This window comes from Prionailurus viverrinus, chromosome F2, assembly GCF_022837055.1.
Source record: "Prionailurus viverrinus isolate Anna chromosome F2, UM_Priviv_1.0, whole genome shotgun sequence".
In the NCBI taxonomy this organism is placed as follows: domain Eukaryota; kingdom Metazoa; phylum Chordata; class Mammalia; order Carnivora; family Felidae; genus Prionailurus; species Prionailurus viverrinus.
Genome location: NC_062578.1, coordinates 83513267 through 83538491, shown reverse-complemented (window position 1 = coordinate 83538491; position 25225 = coordinate 83513267). Strand labels below are relative to the sequence as shown.

General features: G+C 56.5%; 2 protein-coding genes across 6 annotated transcripts in view; both read left to right on the top strand.

Annotated features, from left to right (window-relative positions):
• The window catches only part of ARHGAP39 (Rho GTPase activating protein 39), a 110105-nt gene extending 89158 nt beyond the window's left edge, over positions 1–20947 (top strand). For 3 of the 4 annotated variants that reach the window (XM_047842347.1, XM_047842344.1, XM_047842346.1), the window contains 8 exons: positions 382–1705; positions 3221–3782; positions 12965–13057; positions 16308–16381; positions 17781–17980; positions 18731–18822; positions 19153–19322; positions 19410–20947. In XM_047842347.1, the coding sequence (XP_047698303.1) occupies positions 382–1705; positions 3221–3782; positions 12965–13057; positions 16308–16381; positions 17781–17980; positions 18731–18822; positions 19153–19322; positions 19410–19604 (2710 nt within the window). In that variant the 3' untranslated portion in view covers positions 19605–20947. The remainder of the gene's footprint in view (positions 1–381; positions 1706–3220; positions 3783–12964; positions 13058–16307; positions 16382–17780; positions 17981–18730; positions 18823–19152; positions 19323–19409) is intronic. The other variant, XM_047842345.1, reaches the window with a different exon arrangement.
• A 764-nt stretch (positions 20948–21711) lies between these two features.
• On the top strand, positions 21712–23334 carry CF2H8orf82 (chromosome F2 C8orf82 homolog). Of its 2 annotated transcripts, none has more exons than XM_047841726.1 (3): positions 21712–21911; positions 22568–22616; positions 22884–23334. In XM_047841726.1, the coding sequence occupies exons 1-3, from the start codon at positions 21750–21752 to the stop codon at positions 23327–23329; spliced, it is 657 nt and encodes a 218-aa protein (XP_047697682.1). In that variant the 5' UTR covers positions 21712–21749; the 3' UTR covers positions 23330–23334. The 2 variants fall into 2 exon arrangements, with proteins under 2 accessions (XP_047697682.1, XP_047697683.1); XM_047841727.1 differs by having other exon boundaries at positions 21745–21954.
• Positions 23335–25225: the final 1891 nt, after the last annotated feature.

Below are 25225 nucleotides of genomic sequence, written 5' to 3'. Positions count from 1 at the left end.
ACCTGTCCCCCCCAGAACCTCCCCCAAGGAAACCTGTGCCTGTCCCCCTACCTAGGACCTCCCCCAGGAAACCTGTGCCTGTCCTCCCACCAACCCACCCAGAACCTCCCCCAGGTAACTTGTCCCCCCCCCCCAGAACCTCCCCCAGGAAACCTGTGCCTGTCCCCCCCCCACCCAGAACCTCCCCGCAGGAAACCTGTGCCTGTCTTCCCACCCACCCAGAACCTCCCCCAGGAAACCTGTACCTGTACCCCCACCCACCCAGAACCTTCCCCCGGAAACCTGTCCCCCCCAGAACCTCCCCCCAGAAAACCTGTGCCTGTGCCCCACCCACCCAGAACCTCCCCCAGGTAACCTGTGCCTGTCCCCCTCCCCCCCCAGGACCTCCTCACTTCGGTGGAACTCAGGCACCAAGGAGCGTATGCTCATCAAAGTTGCGGACCGGGAGCCCAGCTTCCTCTCCTCCCAGGGCAATGGCTATGCCCTAGACGGCCAGTCTGGCGGCCGCTCCCGCAGACCCTCTGGTGGGCAGCACTCACCCAGCCTGCAGACGTTTGCCTCAGAATCTGATGGCCCCGTCTTCTTCCCTGAGCGGAGGCCATCACCCTTCCTGAAGAGGGCCGAGCTGGGGAGCTGCTCCCCGCTGCTGGCCCAGCCACGCAAGCCTACCAGCGACTCGCAGCCCTCCTCCCCACGCTACGCCTATGAGCCCCCCCTCTACGAGGAGCCTCCCGTGGAGTACCAGGCTCCTATCTATGATGAGCCGCCCATGGACGTCCAGTACGAGGCTGGCGGGGGCTATCAAGCTGGCTCACCCCAGCGGTCTCCAGGCCGCAAACCAGCACCCTTCCCACAGTCACCCAAGCAGGGCTCCACCTCGCCCTACCAGCAGCTGGTGCTGACCAGGCAGAAGTGCCCCGAGCGTTTCCTGAGCCTGGAGTATAGCCCTGCAGGCAAGGAATACGTGCGGCAGCTGGTGTACGTGGAGCAGGCCAGCTCAAGCCCCAAGCTGCGTGCAGGCCCAAGGAACAAGTATGCACCCAATCCCGGGGGTGGCTCACTGCCCCTGCAGCCCAGCCCCTGCCTGCTGCGGGATCAGCGCCTGGGGGTCTCCTCTGGGGACTACAGCAGCATGGAGGGGCCTGAGCTGCGGCATCAAGACGATGCTATGTCCTGGTCCAGCCAGCAGGACACCATGTCCTCAACAGGCTACTCCCCGGGCACCCGCAAGAGGAAGAGCAGGAACCCCTCTCTGTGCCATGTCCCCAGCGCCTTGTCCACTGAAGTCCCCGGGGACCGTGACCTCCTCGCTGAGCAGCCCCCGGCTGAGGAGCGGCCCCTGTGTGGGCCCGGCCTGGCCCCAGTGAAACGTGCAGAGGGCAAGACTGGCGAGGCTGAGCCCTTTCTGGCGCAGGCCCGGCTGGCCTGGGAGGCACAGCAGGCCCGCTTTCACACGAAGCAGAGAGGCAGCTGGGACTCCCAGCAGGACGGCTCAGGCTATGAGAGCGATGGGGCAGTGCCTCTGCCCATGCCTGGGCCTGTGGTGCGCGCCTTCAGTGAGGATGAGGCTTTGGCCCAGCAGGAGAGCAAGCACTGGCAGAGGGGCGCCTTAGAGAGGCTCGCTTTCCCCCAGATCCTACTGGAGAAGAGCATCTCTGTGCAGACCAACCTGGCGTCGCCAGAGCCCTACCTTCACCCCTCACAGGTAGGGAGGTGTGGCCGGGGTCCCTGGGCAGAGGCGGGGCAGGTGGCACTCCGTTCCCGACAGGCATGAGGACGAGCAGTGGGGCTCCCTCACCGCGGTTCCTGCTAAGGCCTGGCAGGATGCTGTCAAGGTATCTGGGGGTCAGAGGCTGTGCCCTGACTCCCTCCAGGTCACGGATGTAGGGAAGGCAGGGGAAACGGGTGGGCAGCCGCCCAACCACTCAGCCCCTGAGCTTCTGTCCTCCCACCTGTGAACGGGCTCTCAGGTGAGGAACTGTGCAGGCGGAGTGTCGGGCACCCTTGCTCAGAGCTCTTCCCAGTGAAGAGGAGAGGCCAGATACCTGGTCCAGAGGCCTGGTCTGGCTTGTCCTTCCCTGCTCAGCGCCAGGTGCCGGCGTCAGTCAGGCCCTCTGAGCCCACGTGTATCTTCTGTCTAGATCATGTGCTGGAGCTTGATGTCCCAGAATTTTGTGTGGGCCAGTATCTTAGTTTTCACCTCCTGACCCCTGACATTTCCAACCAGTCTGCCATATGAAGCCAAGGCCTGGCATCTGCCCAGAGCTGGCAATGGCCAGAGGGCCTCCCGGTATTGGGCTCCCCACTTCCACCCCCAGTCCTGCCAGGGAAGACATGCCCAAGGGCCCTGTAACCTTGGGACGCCAGTGTCCCTGGGCGGGGCTGCCTTTGTGCCCCTCCAGGCTGGAGAGCTCAGAGCATCATTTCTGTCTGAGCTGAGAAAAGAAAGGGGTGTTACCCCAGTGACACCTCGTACACTTGTGCTGAAGCCATTAAGAAGGCAGGGAGGGGGCCTGGGGCAAACCCTCCCTCCCCAGCTTCGTGGGAGACCAGGCCTGCAGTGCAGGCCCCCTTGTAGGCCGACCTTGCCACTGCACAACCTCACTCTGCCCATGATCCCATGCGAGGATCTTCGTTGGAAGGGTTAGGCTCTGATGGGAAGGGACAGGCAGTGTAGGGGACCAAAAGTGACATTGACGTGTTCTGTGGAACTTTGATATGGGCTTTTCCCCATCCTGGCGGGGTTGCCCTTTTCATCTGCTTCCCAACCTCAGAGCCCATAGAACTAGCAGAAGCCAAGGCAAACAGCAGTGGCAAGGCCAGCAGGAGGCAGCATCCTTCCGCCACCAATGGGGGCAGCATTCCCCAGCTTCTTCCCAGCTGAGGCCACAGCCCAGAAAGCCATGAAACACACCCATGGCTTCCTCCTGCCCCTAGACCTGCACTGGACCCCCCCCCTCCCCCCCCGCCAACCAACAACCCTTAGTCGCAAGAGTAGGGAACACTTCCCAGAGGCTGAGCCCCTAGGGTAAAGATTGGACGAAGGGCCTCTCTGGGTCCCCTCGCCAGCTGTGTGTTTATGAGGTGGGTAGAACAAAATGAGGCACAAGCCTCTCCAGCAGCCTCATGGACAGTGGTGGGGGGGGTGGGGGACACACCTCTCTCCTGGCTGGGTCATGTAGGGCGCACACCCGCCTCATGGCCCCTCTGTCCTTCCTAGTCCGAGGACCTCGGTTCCTGTGCCCAGTTTGAGAGTAGCCGCCAGGCCCGCAGCGTGATGCCCAGTGCTAGCTGTGTGTTCCCCACCTTCACTCTGCGCAAGCCATCCTCGGAAACTGACATCGAGAACTGGGCCTCCAAGCACTTCAACACACATACCCAGGGCCTCTTCCGACGGAAGGTGTCCATCGCCAACATGCTGGCCTGGAGCAGTGAGTCCATCAAGAAGCCCATGATTGTGACCAGTGACCGCCACGTGAAGAAGGAGGCCTGTGAGATCTTCAAACTGATCCAGATGTACATGGGCGACCGGCGCGCCAAGGCAGACCCGCTACATGTGGCCCTGGAGATAGCCACCAAGGGCTGGAGCGTGCAGGGCCTGCGGGATGAGCTCTATATCCAGCTGTGCCGGCAGACCACGGAGAACTTCCGCCTCGAGAGCCTGGCTCGCGGCTGGGAGCTCATGGCCATCTGCTTGGCCTTTTTCCCACCCACACCCAAGTTCCACTCCTACCTGGAGGGCTACATCTACCGGCACATGGACCCCGTCAATGACACCAAAGGTAAGACTCAGTGCGCGAGACCCCTTGGCCCCCCCAGGCTCTGCCACCAGCTCAGGTAAGGGCCGTGGCAAGAACGTCCTGGTAGGCGCTGGCAGCAGGTACGTGGGGGCAGGTACAGCACCTCCAAGCAGACACACGTGTCCTCTGGAGGCCATGTCCTAGGATTCCACTAGGATGTGGGGTCCTTGGGGAGCCCCTCCTTGGCACTAAAGCCCTGAGAAGAACCACAGGCAATCCTAGAACAGGGTTCCCAGCCACAGGCCAACAGGTCAGAAAGAAGGAGGTTGGATGAGCACTGGCATCCATGTCTCAGTCAGCGGGCATCCACTGTGCCGAGGCCTTCATAGCTGGTCACTCTGCCTGATGGGAGAGCCATCAGGCAGCCCTGTGTGCTTAACTGCGTTTGCTTTCAGCCATGTTGTGGCCTGGAGGGGTAGCCATCCCAGGGGACTCAGGCTGTCTGTTGTGAGTAGGGAAGAGACTGGAGGGTCCCAGAGCAGGGCTCTGGCTCCTGAGAATAGGGAGGAGCATGGTGACTCAGGCCTGCATCGGCTTAGCCCCAGGCCACCAAGGTACTGCGAACTGACTTGGCCTTGAGCCACCTCAAAGAATCAGAGGTTCGACCAGCATGAGTAGCCAGGTGCTGGTGGCTGCCTGGGGCCAAGCGTGGGGCCACATTCTGCCAAGGGATCCCAAAAGCCATGAATCAGGTTTGTCTGATCCCAGGCCTGGCCTCCTTTGGGGAGGACTCAGGGCCATGGTCTTGCCAGCCAGACGGTGCCTGTAAAGCTGACACAAGTCCTAGGCCAGGCAGAGAGAGAGGGGACAGGGCCAGAGATAACACCTGCACCTGCAGCAGGCTGTCTGCCACCCAGACAGTCATGAGTGTCCACAAGGCATGGCATGGAACCAGCACCTGACACATACGTGTGCAGATACGTGCACAGACGTGCACTTTCTAGGTCAGATGCCATGGGCTGCTGTTCTTTGGGAGCGACCGTCTACCTTGATCTGGCCAGGGCCTTGCCCCAGCCCAGGCGTGTGAGGCCAGGATGTATGCACACAATGATGGGGGCTGCAGCTACCAGGGCAGTGGTGGGTCTTAGGGAAGGCGGATCGAGCACAGCCACCATTCAGCACATCAGCCATTTGGTGGCAGATCTTAGAAGCCATGAGATTCTCATGAGGCATGCAGTTTTTGAAGCAGGGTCACTGAACACAGCAGATGGTTCTCCCCAGGTGGCTCCCACAACATGCAGAACATGCGACCTGGCGGGTGGCCCGGGGCGGCCTGGGTCTGCCTCGGTCTTCTCTGGCCTTTCTAGGACAAGATGGGCCCCCGTTAGCTTTGTGGTTCACTTCAGCGTATTCCACAAAGGCCTTAAAGTGTGTGTCCACTGCTCAACACGTAGCCCTCGGAGGCCCAGGGAGGGCTTGCTAAGTGAAAAGGTGAGTGAGCAGTGAACAGACAGAGGCCAGAGGCTCCTGGGGCCATTCCAGCCAGCTAGCTGGGGCTCCTATGAGGAACTTGAGCTCTGGGCCCCATGCTGGGCCCAGCAGGACACTCATCATGGCACAGAGGTTTGTGAGCCTTCGTCCTAGTGTCTGCACCATGGGGACAGGGCTGGTGTTTATGGGGAAATTGGTGGTCAGCCTGGACATCCATGACTTTGAACATCCACCCACGCTGAGGGAGGCCCAGGTGGTCTCAGCCCAGAGAAGGAGGTGGGGTCTGTATGGTCCCACCAACAGGAAGGACCTTCTGGGTTGTGGGATCTGATCTCACATGTGACACAGGGCTGCCCTCCAGCCAGAAACCAGCCCCAGGACCATTCCTGGGTTAGCGTCTGCTACACGCTCTGCTCAGTGCTGAACCAGAGGGGAGGTCTTGTGCTTCCTCCCACTGGCGCTGCTGGCTGCTGGTCAGGAAGGCAGGCCCCGTCAGCCAAGAAGGTGTGGCCTGTGCTTTGAGAAAGGAAACTGCACCTTGTCTTGGGGTCACTGGCAAGGGCAGAAGTAAGCCTGGCTCCCAAGTGGTGCTGCACCCTGAGCTGTGTTGCTCGCCTGGGTGCCAGCACACGTGTGACATCTGTGTGGTCACCACTGTGCGAGACCAAGGCGCCAGTGCAGTGAACCCCAGTTCACCTGTCTGCTGACCCCCAGCTTAGCCCTGTCTCATACAGGGTCGTACCTTTGTGCCAGCCACCAGCAGAACGCTTTCACGACACTTGCCTCCTCACGACCCTCCCTCGCAGGGTCTCAGCAGACATCACCGATTACAGCCCTCCCACGTGCTCCACATAGCAGCACCGTGGAGGGGTGCAGACCCTAAGGAGTTTCCTTTACTGTTAATGCACTAAGACTTAGGGCTTCCAGGTAAAGGTGTCAGTTTTGACACATAGAGTTACTCGGACTCCACCTTGAACTAATGAACAGGGAAGGAATTTTTAAAATGAGAAAAAAAAAATTTACAAGGGAATGTAAAATGTTGCAGCCACTGTGGAAAACAGTGTGGCAGTTCCACAAAAAATTAAAAATGGAATTACAATAGGATCCCTCAGTTCCACTTCTGGGTATATACCACAAAGAATTGAAAGCAGAGACATGAACAGATAGTTGTACACTCAGGTTCATGGCAGTCTATTCACAATAGCCAAGAGGTGGAAATAGCTCAAGTGTTCATCAGTGGATGAATAGATAAATAAGACGTGGTCCATACAAAAAATGGAATATTATTCAGCCTTAAAAAAAGGGAAGGGAATTCTGACACATGTACAACATGGATGAAACTTGAGAACAATATGCTCAGTGAAATGATCCAATTCAAAAAAGATACTGTATGAGTCAACTCAAGAGGGCCCAAAATATTTAGATTCATAAAAACAGAAAGAATGGCAGATGCCAGAGGCTGGGGGAGGGACAGGTAGAGACTTGTTTCATGCCTACAGAGTTTCCATTTGGACAGATGAAAAAGTTCTGGAGATGGTTGGTGATGGTTACACAAAAGTAATACTGTGCTTAGTGCCACTGAACTGTACAATTAAAAATGGCTATAATGGTAAATTTTATCTTCTGTATATTTCACTGCAATAAAAATAATAAAGCCCACAAGGACAAAGAGCATGAACACTATGTTTTGGAAGCTGAAAAGTACATGAACAAGTGGCAGGAAGCTGGCGTGGCAGACCAAGAAATGTGGATCCCAAGCAGACAGTGACAAGGCTTAGAAGCTGAAGTAGGTAGCAAACCCTTAAGAGCTGCACAGTGGGTGGAGCCAGCTTCCTCTAGCAACGGTTTGGAAAGGGTGTGACCTTGAAGCTGGAAACAGAAGGACTAGTTGGAAGTCTGTTTAAGAAACGGAGCAGCTATCATAGGTGTGCCTGGGTGGCTCAGTTGATTAAGTGTCCGACTTCCTCTTGGGTCATGATCACACAGTTCATGAGTTCCGAGCCCCACAGTGTCCAGGCCTCTGCTGTCAGGCCTTTGGATCGTCCCTCCCCCTCTCTCCCTGCTTCTTCCCAGCTCATGTTGCGTGCTCTCTCTGTCAAAAAAAAAAAAAAAAAAAAAATTTTTTTTTTAAAGAAAGAAAAGCAGCTACCATTAGAATAGGTAGGAGTATAAATTTTGGACCCAGAGCATTTGGACTCAAATCCCAGCCACATTTTCAAGATAGGCCATATTCTGAGCCATGAAACAGCCACATTTTCAAGATAGGCCATATTCTGAGCCATGAAACAGCCACATTTTCAAGACAGGCCATATTCTGAGCCATAAAACAAGTCTCAAGAAATGCTAAAGAAGGTTAATCATAGAAGTGTGTTCTCTAGTCACAACACAATTAAATTAGCAGTCACTAACACTAAGATATCTGGAAAATCCCTAAATATCTGCAAACTAAAGAACATATTACTAAATAGCCCAATGATCAAATAAAAACCTTAATGGAGGGGGGTATTGGGGAGCACCTGAGTGGCTCGGTTGAGGGCCCAACTTCAGCCCAGGTCATAATCTCACAGTTTGGGAGTTCCAGCCCTGCGTCAGGATCTGTGCTGACAGCTCAGAGCCTGGAGCCTGCTTCAGATTCTGTGTCTTCCTCTCTTTCTGTGCCCCCGCCCCCCACTCACAGTCTGTCTGTCTCTCTCTCAAAAATAAATAAACATTAACAAAATTTAAAAACCTAAGGGGAAATTAGGACATATTTTAAACTGAAAGAAAATGAAAACAAAACATACATTAATTGTGGGATGCAGCCACAGCAGTTCTTAGAGGGAGATTATTCTAAAATGATATCTCAAATTAGTGACCTCAGTTTCTACTTTAATTTTTTTTTAATGTTTAATTACTTTTGAGAGAGAGACAGAGACAGAAAGACAGAGACAGTGCGTGAGCAGCAGAGAAGCAGAGAGAGAGGCACAAAATCCAAAGCAGGTGGTTCCAGGCTCTGAGCTATCAGCACAAAGCCCCATGCAGGGCTCAAACTCACAGACGGCGAGATCATGACCTGAGCTGAGGTTGGACACTTAACTGACTGAGCCACCCAGGCACCCCTCAATTTCTGCTTTAAGAAACTTAAAAAATAAATGCTACCAAGAGCAAGCAGAAGAAAGAAAATAATGAAGATCAGAGTAGAAATCAATAAAAGTGAAAACAGAAAAACAATGCAGAAAGTCAATGAAACAAAAAGCTAATTCTTTGAGAAGATTAATGAAATTGATAAATCTCTAGCTAATCACAATGAAAAGAAGATATAAATTATCAGTCTCAAGAATGAGAGATGATATCACGACAGATTTAACAGGTAAAAGGGAAAGGAAATGTTACAAACAACTTTATGCAGTAAATTTGACAATTAAGAGGAAATGGGCAGGGGCGCCTGGGTGGCTCAGTTGTTTGAGCATTGGACTTTGGCTCAGGTCGTGATCTCACATTTCATGGGTTCAAGTCCCACGTCAGGCTCTGTGCTGACAGCTCGGAGCCTGGAGCCTGCTTCAGATTCTGTGTTTCCCTCTTTCTGCCCCTCCCCTGCTCTCTCTGTCTCTCTCTCTCTGTCTCTCTCAAAACTAAATAAACATTAAAAATTTTTAAAAAGAGGAAATGGAGAGATGCCTTGAAAGACACAAACTACCAAAGATCACTCAATAAGCAACAGACAACCAAAAAGAAAAAAAAAAAAAAATCCTGTATCTATTAAGGAAATTGAATTGTTACTTAAAACCTTCCCACAAAGAAAATTAAAGGCCCAAATGGCTTCCCTGGTAAATTCTACCAAACATTCCATTGTTTGTGTAGCAATTCTTTACAAACCTATTGAGAAAACTGAAGTGGAGGGAATATCTCTCAGTTCATTCCATACCAAATTTATAAAAGGACATTACAAAAAAAGAAAAGCACAGACAGTTCTCCTAAACACAGAAATTGTTAATGATATTAGCAAATTGACTCCAACAATATATAAAAAAGATAATGCATCTTGAATAAGCAGGGTTTATCTGAAGAATGAAAGGTTGGTTTAACATTAAAATTCCATGTAATTTGCCATAGCAACAGTGAAAAAGAAAGCCCATGTGATCATCCCAATAAGTGCAGAAAAAACATTTGGCAAAATCCAACATTTGCATTCCTGATATAAACTCTAAACAAACTAGGAACAGAAGGGAACCTCTTCAACCAGATAAAAGGCAAATATTTTTTAAAACCCTTCAGTACCCAAAAGAATGGAAAGTAAGAAGTCAAACAGATACTTGTACAGCAATATTCATAGCAACATTATTCACAGTAGCCAAAAAGTGGAACCAACCCAGGTGTCCAGCACGTGAATGGATACGCAAAATGTGGTCTGTTGATACAATGGAATATTTTTCAGCCATAAAAAGGAATGAAGCTCTGTTACATGCTACAACACAGAAGAACCTTGAAAAGTTATTCTAAGTGAAAGAAGCCAGATACAAAAGGGCAAATACTGTATAATCCAACCTTTGTGAAATATCTAAAATAAGCGAATTCATAGAGACAAAGTAGATTAGAGGTTACGAGGAGCTGGGGAAGGGTAAATGAGGAGTTTTTGCTTAATAGGTATAAGGTTTCTGTTTGTGGTGATGTAAGGATTTTAGGAATAAATGTGATGGCTGCGTGAAATCGCGAATGGATCTAATACCACTAACTTGTACACTTAAAATGGCTCTATGGCTACATTTTTATGGTTATATTTTACCACAATTAAGAAACACCTCTAGCCAGCGCCATACATAATGATAAAAGACTGAATGCTTTCCCCGCAAGATCAAGAACAAGGCAAGAACCCCCAACCCCACTGCATCTACTATACATCATGCTGGAGGCCTAGACAGTGCAAAGTCGTGGAAAAGAAAAGGCATCCAAGTTGGAAAGGAAGTGTGCAGTTTTCTTTAATCACATACAACACAGTCTTCTATTAGATCCATAAAAATACTACAATAAGTGAGTTTAGCAAGGTTGTAGGATATAAGACCAATATAAAAGTTAATCATGATTCTACATAATAGCAACACACTACTGGAAATAAACATTTTTAAAATACCATCTGGGGGCACATGGCTGGCTCAGTGTTATATGCGACTCTTGATCTTGGGGTCATGGGTTTGAACCCCACGTTGGGTATAGAGATCACTTGATCTTGGGGTCATGGGTTTGAACCCCACCTTGGGTATAGAGATCGCTTAAGAATAAAATCTTGGGGCGCGTGGGTGGCTCAGTCGGTTAGGCGTCAGACTTCTGCCCGTGTCTTGATCTTGCGGTTTGTGGGTTTGGTCCCTGCACTGGGCTCTGTGCTGACTGCTCAGAGCCTGGAGCCTGCTTTGGATTCTGTGTGTGTCTCTCTCTGTCTGCCCCTCCCCAGCTCACACTCTGTCTCTGTCTCCCAAAAAATAAATAAACATTAAAAATTTTTTAATAAAAGGAATAATAAAATCTTAAAAAAAGAAAAAAACCCAAAGTAGCATTTAAAAATATGATAAACTTAGGGATGAATCTGACAAAAGATTTCTAAAACTTCTACAATGAAAACTCCCAAACATTGCTGAAAGTCAGGAAGGCCTAAGTTAATGGAGACAAATACCATGTTTATGAATCAGAAGATTCAATAGTGTCAAGATGTTACTTCCACCCAAATTGATATATAGATTCAATCCTAATTTAGAAATTAACAGGCTGGTTCTAAAATCCATAGAAAATACAGAGGACCTGGAATAGCCAAAATAACCTTTGAAACAAAAGAGCAAATTTGGAGGACTAACCCTACCCTACTTCAAGTCTTGTTACAAAGCTGTAGTAGCCAGGAGAATAAGCTGTCGCTGGAAAGGTAGATAGTAGATCTGTGGGACAGAATAGAGTCCACAACTAGACCCGGACATATATGATCGACCAGTTTTACACAGAGATACAAAGGCACGTCAGTGAAGAAAAGGATAGTGCTTTCCTCAAATGGTGCTGGGACAGGTGGATGTCCAAATGCATAAAAAGATGAGCTTCAACCCATACTTTATGTTGTATGCAAAAGCTACCTCAGATCATAAACCAGAATATAAAACCTAAAACTGTAGCTGTGTCTGGATGGCTCAGTTGGTTAAGTGGCCGACTCTTGGTTTCGGTTCAGGTCATGATCTCATTGTTCGTGAGTTCATGAGTTCAAGGGCTGATAGTGCAGAGCCTGCTTGGGATTCTGTCTCACCCGCCTCTCCTCCCACCCCCTGCTCATGCTGTGTCTGTCTCTCTCAAATAAACTTTAAAAAACAAAACAAAACAAAAAAAAAGGAAAGTCCTAAACCTAAATTTAAAAAGCAAACAAATAAAAAACCCTAAAACTGTAAAACTAGTACAAAACACAGGAGAAAGTTTTTCTTGACTTAGGGAAAGGTTTTTATGTGTGATACTTAAAGCACTATCTACAAGAGAAAAACATTGATATATTGGACTTGAACAAAATTAAATCTCCTCTTCAAAAGACACTGTTCAGAGGGTAAAAAGATACAGCAGTTACAAATGAGTTAGAGGAGTCTAGAGGGTCCTGTGGTGGCGGATCACAGTTGGAAGCATTGGTGTGGGGATATTGGAGGGATGTGCATCTACAGGGGCTAGTGTACAAATGTATCTTTACTAGCTCTGTCGGCACCCCAAAAGCAATGAGCGCACCTCACACCCAGATCTTGGTTCCTAATACCATTTTCCACTGCAAGGAACCAGGGCTCCTTGGAAAAACAGCTGAATCTAGGGCCGGTGCAGGGAGTGTACACGATGCAGTGCCCAAAGTCAGAAAGTGCTGGTGGGGCCACGGGGAGTTGGCAGGGTGTGTCAGGACACAGGAGCCAACGGAAAGGGCTCCCAGTGGCCAAAGCTGGAGCAGTTGAAGGAAAATGAAGTCGTATTGGATTATAACTCAGAGTGTGAAATGATACGCCCACAAGTCCTTAGTGATAAAAATAAATGATAGGTAAGATAGCAATCTCCTGTGCAGAAGAATAACAAATAATTTGTGTAAATGGTCCACTGTCAGAGAAGAGCGAAACTCCCAACCTTAGTGTGGGCTGTGCATAGAGACTCCCTTCCAGAGAGCTCAGGATGGAGGGGGTGCAAAGGGCTCCCTATCAACAGTGGTAAGGTTTTTCTGCACAGAGTGGGAGGCATGCCCAGATCAACCCCAGAAGCCTGTTGTGCTGCTCGGCACCTTCTCCAACACCAGCTCAGGAGCCTGGGACCCCTGAGTGCAGCCATTTAGGAGCCAGATGGCTGGGCCAGGGGCTCCTCCAGCCAGCTAGAGGGTCAGGCACTGGCTGCCTCTCTTCTCTTGACCAGGGTCACCTTCCCTGCATCTTCCTGCCCACCTCTAGCATGAACAGAGCCAGCTTTCTGGTTGACAGTGCTCAGCAGGGCCCCAGTACCTACCCCGGGCACATGGTCCAGACACGTTCCCATACACAAGCACACACACCACATCACTGCTGGGCTGGGTGCTCCTCAGCCCCAGCTGGGCATTGGCCATGGCCCTATTTCCCTTTGAGGAATCCAGCAGGGGTGCAGTACCTTCCCAGCTGATGGGGGTCAGCCTCAAGCAGGCCCAGGGGCCTCCTCGCCAGCCACATCTCGACCCGCGTGGGCATGCATTCCTGGCTTTGTGTTCTGTGGTCCTCATGGCTCTGTTTGCTCCCCAGTGACGCAGCATATGAAAGCGCTCCTGGAAAGGAACACTAAGAAGAAGTCCAAGTTGAGAAAGAAACCCAAGCCTTATGTTGAGGAGCCGGATGGTAGGGCCTCTCCCCACAGCCCCTGTGCGCTGTGTCTGCACAGTTCTGCTCTCCGGCCTAGGCCGCCTGGCCTCCTTTCTCTAACCGCTTCTGGGCTGGAAGGGGTGTCGGTGGGGTGGCACTAACCATCAGGCCTGCGGCCTCCTGAGCCAGCCGGAGGCCCCAGGTCACTGAAGAGGGTCCTGGGAGAGGCCACACCTGCCCTGCGCCTTTCTCCGAGGTGCTTCAGAACAATTTCCAACTTCACGCTGGGCTCTCAGTGGGGAGGGGCGTGAGGAGGAACTGGGCAAGGCCTGCGGAAGCCCCCCTAGGTGAGTGTTTGCTGAGGAAGTGCCCTGAGGGCCAGTGCCTGCCCAGTCCTGACCTCCAACCCAGGCCACCCTAGCCTTGCTTCCCTGGTGGGAGCCCATGGGTTTTCCAACCTCCCCCACCAGCCTTGCCCTTCTCCTGGGCCTGGCTCGAGATCCACACCCCCATCCCGCTGCTGTCCAAGCTCCACGGAGGCCCTGTTAACCCAAAACTGTACCCTCCCTGCTGGGAGAGCTGGCGGTCTCACTGTTGTCCTGTCAGCTTCCCTTCCTGGCACCGGGGCTCTGGGACCAGCCCCTGCCCCACCCCTGGCACTTCCCTCAGCCTTGGTACACATACCTCATTCCCCAGACTTGCCCCATTTCTGTTTCTCTAATACCAGTCAACCTCAACACCCCTTCCTCTGGGAAGCTCTCTGGATGCATGCTGCCCTTGGACACAAAGGGGAAGCTGCAGTCCACAATTTTCAACTGCCCTTGGGCCACACCCATCTGGAACGGAGTGGAGGGGCTCTGAGCTCCTACTGGAGCCTGTTCACGAGTCGTGTTGCCACCGGCAGGTGGGCCTGGGGGCACAGCGAATGGGCTCCTGTGGGCCTGGGCTTGGGCTAAGCAGGACACTACAGCCCAAGATGGTGTTGGGTAGTGAGGAGGGAGCTAGAAGCCCTGGGACCCAGCAGTGTCCATGCCAAGAGGTGGCAGTGGCAGGTTCTGGCCAGATCCAGTGGCTTCTGAGGCTTGAAGCCAGGGCTCAGGGGGCACTAAGGCCCCAGGGCAGGCCTGGATCCCTGGCATAGCAGCATAGACTCAGCTGCTTCTGTCAGTCCCCTTGGGGCCACCATCTCCCCACATAAAGACTGGGCATGGCGTGTCCTGGCAAGGCTAGGACAGGTCAGTGGGCCCAAAGCAGAGCACCCCACACCACCGTGAGAGTCTCCCTGGGTTGGCCATAGGCCCTGCACATCCTCCCAGGCACTCAGCAGACAGCCCTCAGTCCCGGCCTGGGGAGCTCTGTCCACGGCAGTACAGGGTGCAGAGGGGCTCTTGGGACTCTGGGCATACATGGCCACAGCCCTGGTCCTCCCTGTGATACCCGCAGCTGCAGCTGCTGAGCTGTGCACCAGACCCCAAGGTCAGCCCTTTATGGGCACCTGTGAGGTAGGTGTCCCTGTCTCGTCCTACAGAGGAAGAAGCTAAGGCCCAGAAAGGCTGCCTTCTGACCAGGGTTACCAACTGAGAGGTGGCAGCCCCAGGATCTTCAGATCACAGTCTGTTGGAGAGGCCCTGAGACAGGAGGCATTCGCTAGGCCCTACCCAGTCTGCTGCCTGCTACAAAGTGCTCTCTGGGCTCCTGGTGGCCAGTGTAAAGCCCAAGGCCCCCTTTGCCTTCCAGGTTCCTGACAGCCTGCCCAGAAAGGCCAGGTCGGCCCGTGGCAGAAGGTTCTAGGTGCTGTGTCCTGAGCTGGCCTGTCAGAGGCAGCAGCTAGGATTCTCTGCCAGGGATCTGTGGATCCCCCCTGGGACCATAGGGAAACAGATTCTCCAGGGAGAATAAGAAGTGTTTGTTTTCACTTTACTCTAAAAGAGAATCCCCTTACCACTTACAATAATAAAACTATCTTGGGATAACTCAAAAAGATTTTCATTAAGCCATGTTTATGTTTTTCACACCGAGGTCCAAAGACCCCCATGTGCTTGGACGTCCACAAGAAACTGCTTCCCTTAAAAGAAGATGGGGGTATTTGGATTTGAGACTTGGGTGTAGAGGCCTCCCTCTGGCCGGCAGGCACTGGGGCAGGTGGATCCAGCAGGGGCAGGGCTTTCCAGAGAAGGGGCCAGTCCTGAGCCTGGAGGCACACATTACAGCTTTTCTGTCTGTCGGTCCTTGGCACCTATGCCTGGATGGCTCCTCTGGGCTCCGCCTCATTGCGTGTTCTTGGTCTTGTCGCTGCTTCTGTTTTCCCTCCCTTCCCCACCACCCCCCTCCCCTTCACCAGGAAGGATGCTGCACACATTTCAAACCCACCCTGTGTGGGATCTCCTCCCCCACTACCTCTCCCTCCTCCCCACCTTGTGCTTCTCTCTCCTTCCCCTCAGTTCTGTATCTGGAGAACCTCGTGGCCAAGGTCCCTGAGGTTCTTGCCCTCAAACTGCCACCCGAGCCATCACCCCCATGACAACTAGCCAGAACTTCTGCCAGGGGCAGAGTTTAGAAAAGCCCTCTCCCAGCCGCCTTCAGCCCTCGGGCAGAATTTAAAGGTGTCCTTCTGTGCCGTGGCCCTCCCACTGACACCCAAGCTTGGAACATGGGGCATCCTCTCCACATTCATCCCCTTTTCCACTGCGGCCATCTCCTTGGCTTCCCTTTCCATGACTCCTCTCCACACAGCCCTCAACAGACAGGGATGGGGCGCGACAGGCTGAGGCCCCTCTACCACAGCTACACAGCATCCCTGGCTGGAGGCAGGGCTGCAGGACCTTCGGCCCAAAGCCCCGTCCCCAGTGCTGGCCCAAGGCAGAGGGCACTAAGCTCCTTTAGCCCTGCTGCCTGTGGAAATGGCCCTTGTCAGGGGCTCCTCGGGGCTAACTTGCAAGGGGAGCACGGGTTTGGAGACCCCGGGGCCCAGGTCCTGCCCTACCCTGCCTGTGACTCAGTGGGAATAAGTCTCATTCCCAGCCTGCCCTTCCTGGCCGTGAGGAAGTGTGGATGGGCTGGCAGAGGAGTCGCCTCCCAAGCCTGGCTCCTTGAGGCGAGGGAGTACCTCTGGCCTCTCGATGTGGGTTTCTGCTTTCAAGGACTTAGCCCAGAAAAGCGAGGACCCACTGGCCCGGGCCCCCAGGGCTCTTGCAGAAGCTGCCTCTCCTCACCCCTGCTGCTGCTTCTCTTGGCCTCTGTGCCCCGCACACCCACGCCCAGCCGACCAGAACCTGCTCTCTTCCAGGGGTGGCGATCAGCACATATGCCAAGTACTGCTACCACAAGCTGCAAAAGGCGGCCCTGACGGGGGCCAAAAAGGTACGAGCTCCCCCAGGACAGCCGGGCAGGGGTGGCAGGCTATGCTGGTGACACCCAGGCAGGGTCCAGAAGGAAGCCTTGGCAAGCCACCCCTCACGTCCTGCCGAGTGTCCCGCTCACCTTGAGCCCAGCCTGCACATTCGGCTTCGGGGTGGGGCGTGTGACAGTTAACAGCACAGAAAGTGCTCCAGGGAGCCTACCTAGGCAGGCAGCCGGGAAAGGCCTCTGGCAGGGGCTGCACCCCAAGTTGAGGAGCCACGGCAGGCAAAGGGATGTGTAGCTAGGCCAGGGCATCAGCACACCGGCCCAAGTGAGGGTGGGACGCATTGCCGCAGCAGCACCAGCCGCCCCAGGCCTGTCGCCGTCATACTGGTGCGGGTGAGGGGCAGAGAAAGGCACAGCACGTGGGCAGGCTAAGAGACCACCCTTCCCAGAAGGGACCCTCCCACCCTGGCAGACTGCCTCTGGACCCAGGGGAGGCCCAGCCTTGGAATGCAGGGCGGGCTCAGAAGACGACCATGTGCCCCTTCACTCACACCGGGCCACCCACCTGGCCATGATGGTCCAAGAGCCCAGCCCCACCAGTGGTAGCTGTGCGGGTGGTCCCAGTAGGGGCCCCCCCTAGCCACTTCCCTGGCCCCCATTCTGCCCCTGGGGCCTCTTACTGCCTGGCAGAGCTGGACAGCCACACCCCTCCCACAACCTCTCATCTTCCCTGCCCTGAGCCCACATTTTGCGGCACCTGTAGAGGGGCCTCAGTCACACCAAACATCTGGACCTTGTTCCCTGGTCTTAGGATTTGTGGCCATCTTCTCCCTTCTGTCCCCTACCTCCTCCCTTTCAGCCTACCACCCCACCCCTACCCACGAAGCCCTCAGGGCCTCCTATGCCAGACCTTTCCCCAACTATTGAAGGCAGCTGTCCTGGAGCCTGGCTGTCCCTTCCCCCTCTCCCTTCGAATGCACTTCTGTAGTCCCGCCTCTAGAAGCTGCTGCCTGTGCCCACCTCAGGCTTTCCCCCCTCACCTCTACCCCAGGATGGTCTCACATGGTCCAGGTCAGCCGGCCTGGACTTCCCACTGCCACAGGCAGCTCTCATTCCAGGAGTCCTTCCCCTCTTCCTCCTGTGTGACCAACAAGGGCCACCTAAAAATTTGGGACAGTGTAGGTGGCCCAGCAGGTTGCCCCTCCCCCAGTGACTTGGGGACCAGGGAATTGCGGGTACCGCCAGCTCTGACTGGGCAGATGTCTGGAGTTACCGGGGATGAGAGGACAGGGGAGAAGGGAGGGTGGCCGAGCCAGAGGCAGCCCTGGGAGGGGTACAGGGTACAGGGCACAGGGAAGGCTGGGAGCAGGGCGGTGGGGCCACACTGAGACGGAGAGCTGGGCTATCTTGGCAGGGGCTGAAGAAGCCCAACGTGGAGGAGATCCGGCACGCCAAGAACGCTGTGTTCAGCCCATCCATGTTTGGCAGCGCACTGCAGGAGGTCATGAGCCTGCAGAAGGAGCGCTACCCTGACCGGCAGCTGCCCTGGGTACAGACACGTCTGTCTGAGGAGGTGCTAGCGCTCAACGGTGACCAGACGGAAGGCATCTTCAGGTGCCCCGCAACCTGGGCCCTGGGTTTGGGAGCCTCGGGTGGTTGCACTGTGTGTCAGGCAGGCAGGAACCATCAGGCACCAGGACCACTGGGCCTACCTCTTTGCTTCAGCCCTGGGTTTTGGGGTCCAGACCCATGCCCCTGCCTGGGAGTAGCCAGAGAGGCCCCCCCACAGGAGGCCGTCATCTGAAGGGGGGGAGGGACACCCTGGGGCAAATGGGCCACTAGGTAGCCTGGAGAGGCAGGGCAGGGCCGTGTCCTTAGGAAGCAAGTCAGAGAGTCGTCCCCTTGAATGGCAGCGCGCCTGACTTTAGGCAGGGGGGTCAGCCAGAGACCGTTCCTGAGCAGAAACGGCCACCAGGGTCCCAGAAGGCACTTGGACAGCAACCACAGGCTGAGCCAAAGACACGAGCCTGGAAAGACACAGCAACAGCAAGCAGACTGCTCGCCTGTGAATAGGGATGATAGCTCCTGCTCTGCGGGGGGAATGGTACAAGGCCCTCCACCCAAGCCCCAAGAGAACAGCTGGGGAAACAGGCTTGTGGGTTTGATCCTCAGTGGCCTCGGTGATGATGGCATCCGCACGGGGGTGGCTAGCAGAGTGGGGAGGGACAGCAGTCAGCATGCATGGGGTAGGAGCCCCAAGCCACCTCTCTCCCTGGTGGAAAAGAGGCCAGTCCAATGGGGAGGCGCCTGATCAAGGGCAAGACAAGATTCCAACTCGGTGAGACTCACCCGTGTATTCCACAGAGTTCCTGGGGACATTGATGAAGTGAACGCCCTGAAGCTACAGGTAGACCAGTGGAAGGTGCCTACAGGCCTGGAGGACCCCCATGTCCCTGGTGAGCCCATTCCCCTAGGAGCTGGAGCGGGTCTGGGCCGTTGGGACAGTGTGGCTCCCGGTCCATTTCCAGCACAGACACCCCCTGCCCATCAGAGTCTCCCCTGGGGCCTCCTTCCTGCAGTCCTCCTTCATTCCCTGCACAATCCCCCAGGCCTCCAGGGCCGGCCTGGGCAGCCTACCTGGGCTAGGTGGACTCTTTCCAGTCTGGTCACGCCACTTGCCTCCCCTCCCCGACACATCCCCTGCCTCGCCCTTGCTCCCACTACAGGGGTGCCTGCCCAGCAGGCTGGGCTGAGCCCTCCCCCTCCCCCCTGCCCTGTGTCTGTAGCGTCGCTGCTGAAGCTGTGGTATCGGGAGCTGGAAGAGCCCCTGATCCCGCACGAGTTCTACGAGCAGTGCATCGCACATTACGAGAGCCCTGAGGCCGCCGTGGCCGTGGTGCACGCGCTGCCCCGCATCAACCGCCTGGTGCTGTGCTACCTCATCCGCTTCCTTCAGGTACGCGGTGGGGCACTCCCCCCACCCCCCCACTCCCGCCAGCACTCAACACGCCGGCCTGGGCCCACCCTCCTCTCGCTTCCGCAGGTGTTCGTGCAGCCAGCCAACGTGGCCATCACCAAGATGGATGTCAGCAACCTGGCCATGGTCATGGCACCCAACTGCCTGCGCTGTCGGTCGGACGACCCGCGCGTCATCTTCGAGAACACTCGCAAGGAGATGTCATTCCTACGCGTGCTCATCCAGCACCTGGACACCAGCTTCATGGAGGGCGTGCTATAGCACGTGGGTCCCAAGGACCGAGGATGGGGACAGAGCCGACGCTCGGGTGTGCACCCGGGCAGGGGAGCACGCCGGGAGGGGGGAGGGAACGCCCCAGCCGCGGAGGCAGCATGCCAGGCCCCGCCCATGCCCGCCCCAGCCCTGGAAGCCCCCAGCTCTCCCACCCAGGCCCCGGGCCTGAGGTCGCAGCCAGGGCAGAGGGGTTGTGGGAAGGGCGTCTCTGTCCGCACACCCCCCTCCCACCCCGCTGCCTCGTGGCCAGTTCTGTGGGCACCGCCCCGCCCACCACCGGCCGGTCAGCCCCGAGAAAGTGCCTTCTGTTTCCTGGAGCCAAGTGACACTGCCCCTCCCGGCCGGCCCGAGAGCACATGCCACCCTCCCCTGGAGCTGGGGCTCCTGCGCTCAGCCTGGCCCTGGCCTGGACCCTGCCCGGCTGCCCCTCTTTCCTCTGCCCCTCCCCGGTTCCCCTCTGTTTCCTTCCTGGCCTGCAGCCTCCGCCTGCCCCCTGCCACCTGCGGCCTCCAACATGGAGACCGCGGGAATTTGGGGGCCCCAGGGCACTGGGCTGTCCCATCACCAGAGCAGGGCCTGGCAGACTCTCTCTGGGTAGGGAGGGGCCCCCAAACCAAAGTCCTCTGGGGTCGGGGGCAGGGTTGAGCAGGCATTCTTGGGGCAGGGTGGGGGTGGGGGGCAAGAGTATTTTTTTCTTCGTGTAACTATAAATTCAGAATCTATCCAGCACACGAACCCGCCTGTGTATAGAGATATAGAGGGAAAGATATAAGAACTAAATTTGCTAATGACATAGTTTTAACCCAAATGCTATTTATCTCTGAGCCGTCCTAGCCTGTCCTCTGCAGAGCAAGTTGATCTCACTCCTTCATTTTCTTCGCCACTTTCTTGGCTCCTGACCAAAAACCAAACCCTGCCCCATCCCCATCTGGGACCTGCAGTAGAAGAGAGGGAAGGAACCCCAAGCTGGGGAACCAGGGAGCGCCCAGGAGTGCCCTTCCTCAAGGCCAGAGCTGGGGTTAGGAAGTACCTAGACTCTCAGTCTGTACATTTTCCATTTTGGAATTTTGAGTTCCAATTGTAAAACTTAATTTCTCCCCAGTTTATATATATATACATATATATATATATATTTTTTAGAGTTGAGTTTTTATTTATTAAAAACAAAAAAGCCCAGCCCTGCCGTGGCCCCGGGTGTTCCCTGAGGTAGCGTCCTCAGTCGGGTGGTCTCCGGGCCTGGGGTGGGTGGCCCGGCCACAGACTCTGGCTCTGACGCATGGACTCAAGAGGTGACAACACTTTGTGTGAATAAAATACATACGGACACTTGAGAGTTGAGAGCCATGGTCACTTTCTGTCGACTCCTGTTCTTCCAGTCGCAGCAGGGCTGCAGGGGGCTGGTTTGGGGGTTGGGCAGCCCACCACATAAGCCAGCCTGTGGGCTGGCACAGTCACCTGGGTGGACAGACCAGAGGAGAATGCGGGGGGGAGGGGGGGGGTGCGGGGAGGGGGGGGGGAGCGGTGGGCTGCAAGCAAGGCTGGTTCCTGGGAATGAGGGCCAGGGAGGAGGCACCAGGTGGGTGTTGGGCCGCCCCTGCGCCTTCTGAGGCCCCCGGGGTATGTCTCTTGATCTCTTTATAAAGGCCTGTCTGCGCGGGGAGTGGGCTTTTTGCGACCCTCCCTACCCTCAATCTGCCATAGACGGCTAGGCAGTGTTGATTCCGAAGCTGCTTGAACACGCAGACTCCGCCCCACCAAGCTGACTTTCTGAGCGGTAGGCCGAGAGGCAAGTGCCGGCGGTCGGCCCCCGAGGACAGAGGGACAGGGACAGAACCTGCACTCCCGCCAGGGCCCCGTTCCCAGTCCGTCTCGCGTGCGCACCCCGCCGGCAGGCGGTCTCTTCCCACCCCACCCCACCCCGGCGGGATGGCAGGACGGGCCGCTCCCGCAGGCCAGAGAATGAACAGCGTCGGGGCTGCCCACGGCCCTGGAATCCCGCGCGATCCGGGAAAGCGAGCTCCGCGACAGCTGCCGGAACCAAAGTGTGAGGCCGCGGAGTCGCGGGGAGGAAGCCTGTTCACGCAGCGCCAGTCCCGCGTGACCCGCGCGCCGCTTCCGGCGCGCGGGGGGAAGATGTGGAGGGCATGCAGGGCGCGGCGGCCCTGCGCCGTGGTCTTGGCGCGGTCCCCGGGGACCCGGGCCTGCGGCGGGGGCGGGGGCGTCTCCTACACGCAGGGCCAGACCCCAGAGCCCCAGACGCGAGAGTATTTTTATTATGTGGATCATCAGGGCCAGGTGGGCCGGGAGCGTGGCCGGAGCGGGCGCACCGGTTAGAGAGGTGGGGCCAGAGAGGGGGCGCCTGTGAGAGGGGCGGGGCCGGATGGGTGGGCGGGGTCTCTAAAGAATGAGAACTTGACTGCTGAGGTGGGACCCAGAGTTGGACCGCCTGGGGCGCCCAGTCTCAGCCCGAGAGGGGTCGCCCCCCGCCCCGCCCCCCCAGCAGCCAACCTGCCACACTTTGCTGCGTCTCGTGCGCTCTGCATCCCCAGATCCTGCCCGACCCTGTGATCCCCAGCTTCGGGTCGCCCTGCCTGTTTTGCAAGCCCTGGCAGGGGAATCATCCAGCATATCCGGGAGGAAGCAGGTCCAGGAGCCTCCGCGGAGGAGGTGGCACATCTGATTAGAAACTTTTAAGGAGGAAGGGAGAGGTACAGGGAGGACATGGCAGCTCAGGAACCCGCACGGCCCGGAGTGCGGGATAGATGCAGGAATGTTGGCAGGGTCCCCAGGTTTACTTTCCACTCGCCTCCCTGCACACGGCGTGCACAGGAGCGCAAGGAGAGTGGACACTGGCCCCAGCTCAGGCCTGCCCAAGCCTCCCCGCCCTGGGGCCGACTCTGTCGGGCTTCCAGTTGGGACTCATGGGCCACGGCCTGCCCCTCTGTCTGCAGCTTTTCCTGGATGACTCCAAAATGAAGAACTTCATCACCTGCTTCAAAGGTACCGGTGCAACTTCTTCCCCACCTTTCTTCTCCCTTCGGCAAGGCCCTGGTGGGCTCTGCTCCCCAGCCTGCCGACTGGCCCGTCCGAAGCAGAGGACTGGGCATCCTGTGCTCATGAGCCCTGCTGTCTAGAGTGAGGCCAAGGTGGTGTGCCCACATCCGGCGCCAGCCCGTGGCGTTGCCCAGGGCGCGCCGATTGCCTGGGGAAGTAGGGCCCCGGGTAGGGTACCGTGGCATGGTAAGCAACCGTGTCCTTCTCCTCCAGACCCACAGTTCCTGGTCACCTTCTTCTCCCGCCTGAGACCCAACCACAGCGGTCGCTACGAGGCCTCTTTCCCCTTCCTCTCGCCCTGCGGCAGAGAGCGCAATTTCCTGCGCTGCGAAGACCGGCCGGTGGTCTTCACGCACCTGCTGGCCTCGGGCTCCGGGCCCCCGCGTCTCTCCTATTGCGGCGGCGGTGAGGCCCTGGCCGTGCCCTTCGAGCCGGCGCGTCTGCTGCCTCTGGCCGCCAACGGCCGCCTCTACCACCCCGCGCCAGAGCGAGCGGGCGGCGTGGGTCTGGTGCGCTCCGCCCTAGCCTTCGAGCTTAGCGCCTGCTTCGAGTACCCGCCCGGCGCGCCCGCGCTGCCCTCACACGTGCGCTGGCAAGGCCGCCGCCTCGCCCTCACCATGGACCTGGCCCCGCTGCTGCTCGCCGCCTCGCGGCCCTGAGCCGCAGGCAGGAAGGCTGGCGGCCGCTGGTGCCCCTGGCCCCGCCGAGGTCCCGTCCTCTCTCCCCTCACCGCTGTGGCCCGGGCCGCGCATCGCTGCGCACGCGCCACCGAAAGAGCGCGCCGGCAGAATGCGCGTGCGCGGCAGAGGTGCACCGCGGCCCCGTGGTGCTCGGCGCTGTCCGAGGTGCTGCCGCGGCTTCGAACGCGAGGAGGGGCGGGGTCGCGGGCCCTTCTACTTCCCCCCCCCCCCCCACCCCCCAACACCTCGGGCCTGGGGCGTCCTTTGGTTCGGCCCTCGCCTACAGGGGCAGGCCCCGGCGGCGCGGCTGGAGGCGCAGGGGCTCCAGTACGCGTGCGCGAGCGGCGTCCGCCCCTCCCCCGCCCTGCACTGCTCGGTGGGCCTGGGCGCCTCGGGCTCAGCGGGGGAGCCGCGCCGCGGGAGCGTCAGGTGAGGGGGCGCCCGACCCGAGGTCAGTGGGCATGGGGGTGGGATCGGGGACCTTCCCGGCTATGTCCCCAGCGCGCATCGAGAAGGGGAGGCGACCTGGCGGGGACCACGCCCTGCCCTGAACTGGCCCGGGACAGACCCAGCTGGAGGGGATGCAGGTGACACCATGGGGGATCGAGGCACGCGACTTGGGCTTCGCACTGCTCCCGAGGGGGTCGCAGGGCTTCCTCGCCGCTCCAGTCTCCGCACAGATGGGTGCCCTGGAGACGGTAACAGCCATCGCAGAATCCTGTGTGTGACGCCCCGCCCCCTGCCCAACCGGATTAGAGGGCTGTCCGCTGGGTAAAAGGATTTCTGGGCTGGCCTCCTCTGCTCTTCCCGCCTGGGCCCCTCATCCCTGCTCAGGCCGGCCCTTTTATTCCAATCAGCGTCTAGGGGGTGTCCCTGTGAACAGTGCCTTGAATCCTGAGGAGGAAGCCAAGAAGCCCCTCTACTTAAGAGGACTGGCTGCTGGAGCCTGATTGGGCAAGACCTGAACCAGCCCTTATGCTCAGGGAAGTGGATCCCAGGAGCCCAGAGTATGCCTTTAGATTCTTGGGCTTCAACGCACATCCTGAGACACCTGGGAACTGACTCTGCCTGGGCCAAAGCTATTCCATTAAAACTTTTGGTGTGCCTACCTCATTTCTAGTGACTTTAAATAATCATATGAGTTACAATTTAGAGCAAGATTCGAACAGACATCAAGGGCACTTGGTCCCTTTCCACATGACTCACTCTTGCTAGCAGAGAGACTTGGAAAACAGGCAGTTATTCAGAGTGGGGACCATTTGAGGAAGGGCTGGAGGCTGCATGACAGCACCCCCTCAGCTTTGCTGTCCCTGGCTCCAGACTAGCTGGCTTCTCAGCCCATGTCCCCACCTTTAAAACTGGACTCACTGTCCCTGGAACTAGACACAGGTCTTCCCATCTTTATAGGATCACTGGTTCATGTGCATAAATCCCCAACACACTATATATTCCTTTACCATCCAGGAGGTCACTGCTCCCAGAGCCCACTTGGGAACTATCCTAGAAACCCAGTTGGTGGCCCAAGGCCCCAACCCAGCTGTTACAGGGCCCTTCCTACTCCCCAAAACAGAAGCACTTTTCTGGGAAACAGCAGAGAGAACGTAGGCCATGGCTTGTGAACTGACTTTCCTATTGTGTATCACATCCCCCAATTGTCTAGCAAGTTCCTGAGAATTAACCCTAATTCTGTCTAAGCTGTTCCACCCACCCTCACCCCCACAAGGGCTTGGGCAGGGGCTGGCCAAGCTATGCTTGCATTTTCCTGTGGCTGGTGGCTCCCAGGATCAGTTCTACCCATGTTTCCCATCAACATACATCAGGTGGGTCCCAGGGTCAGGAGACAGAGCATGAGTTCTAGGGATAAAAGGACTAGAC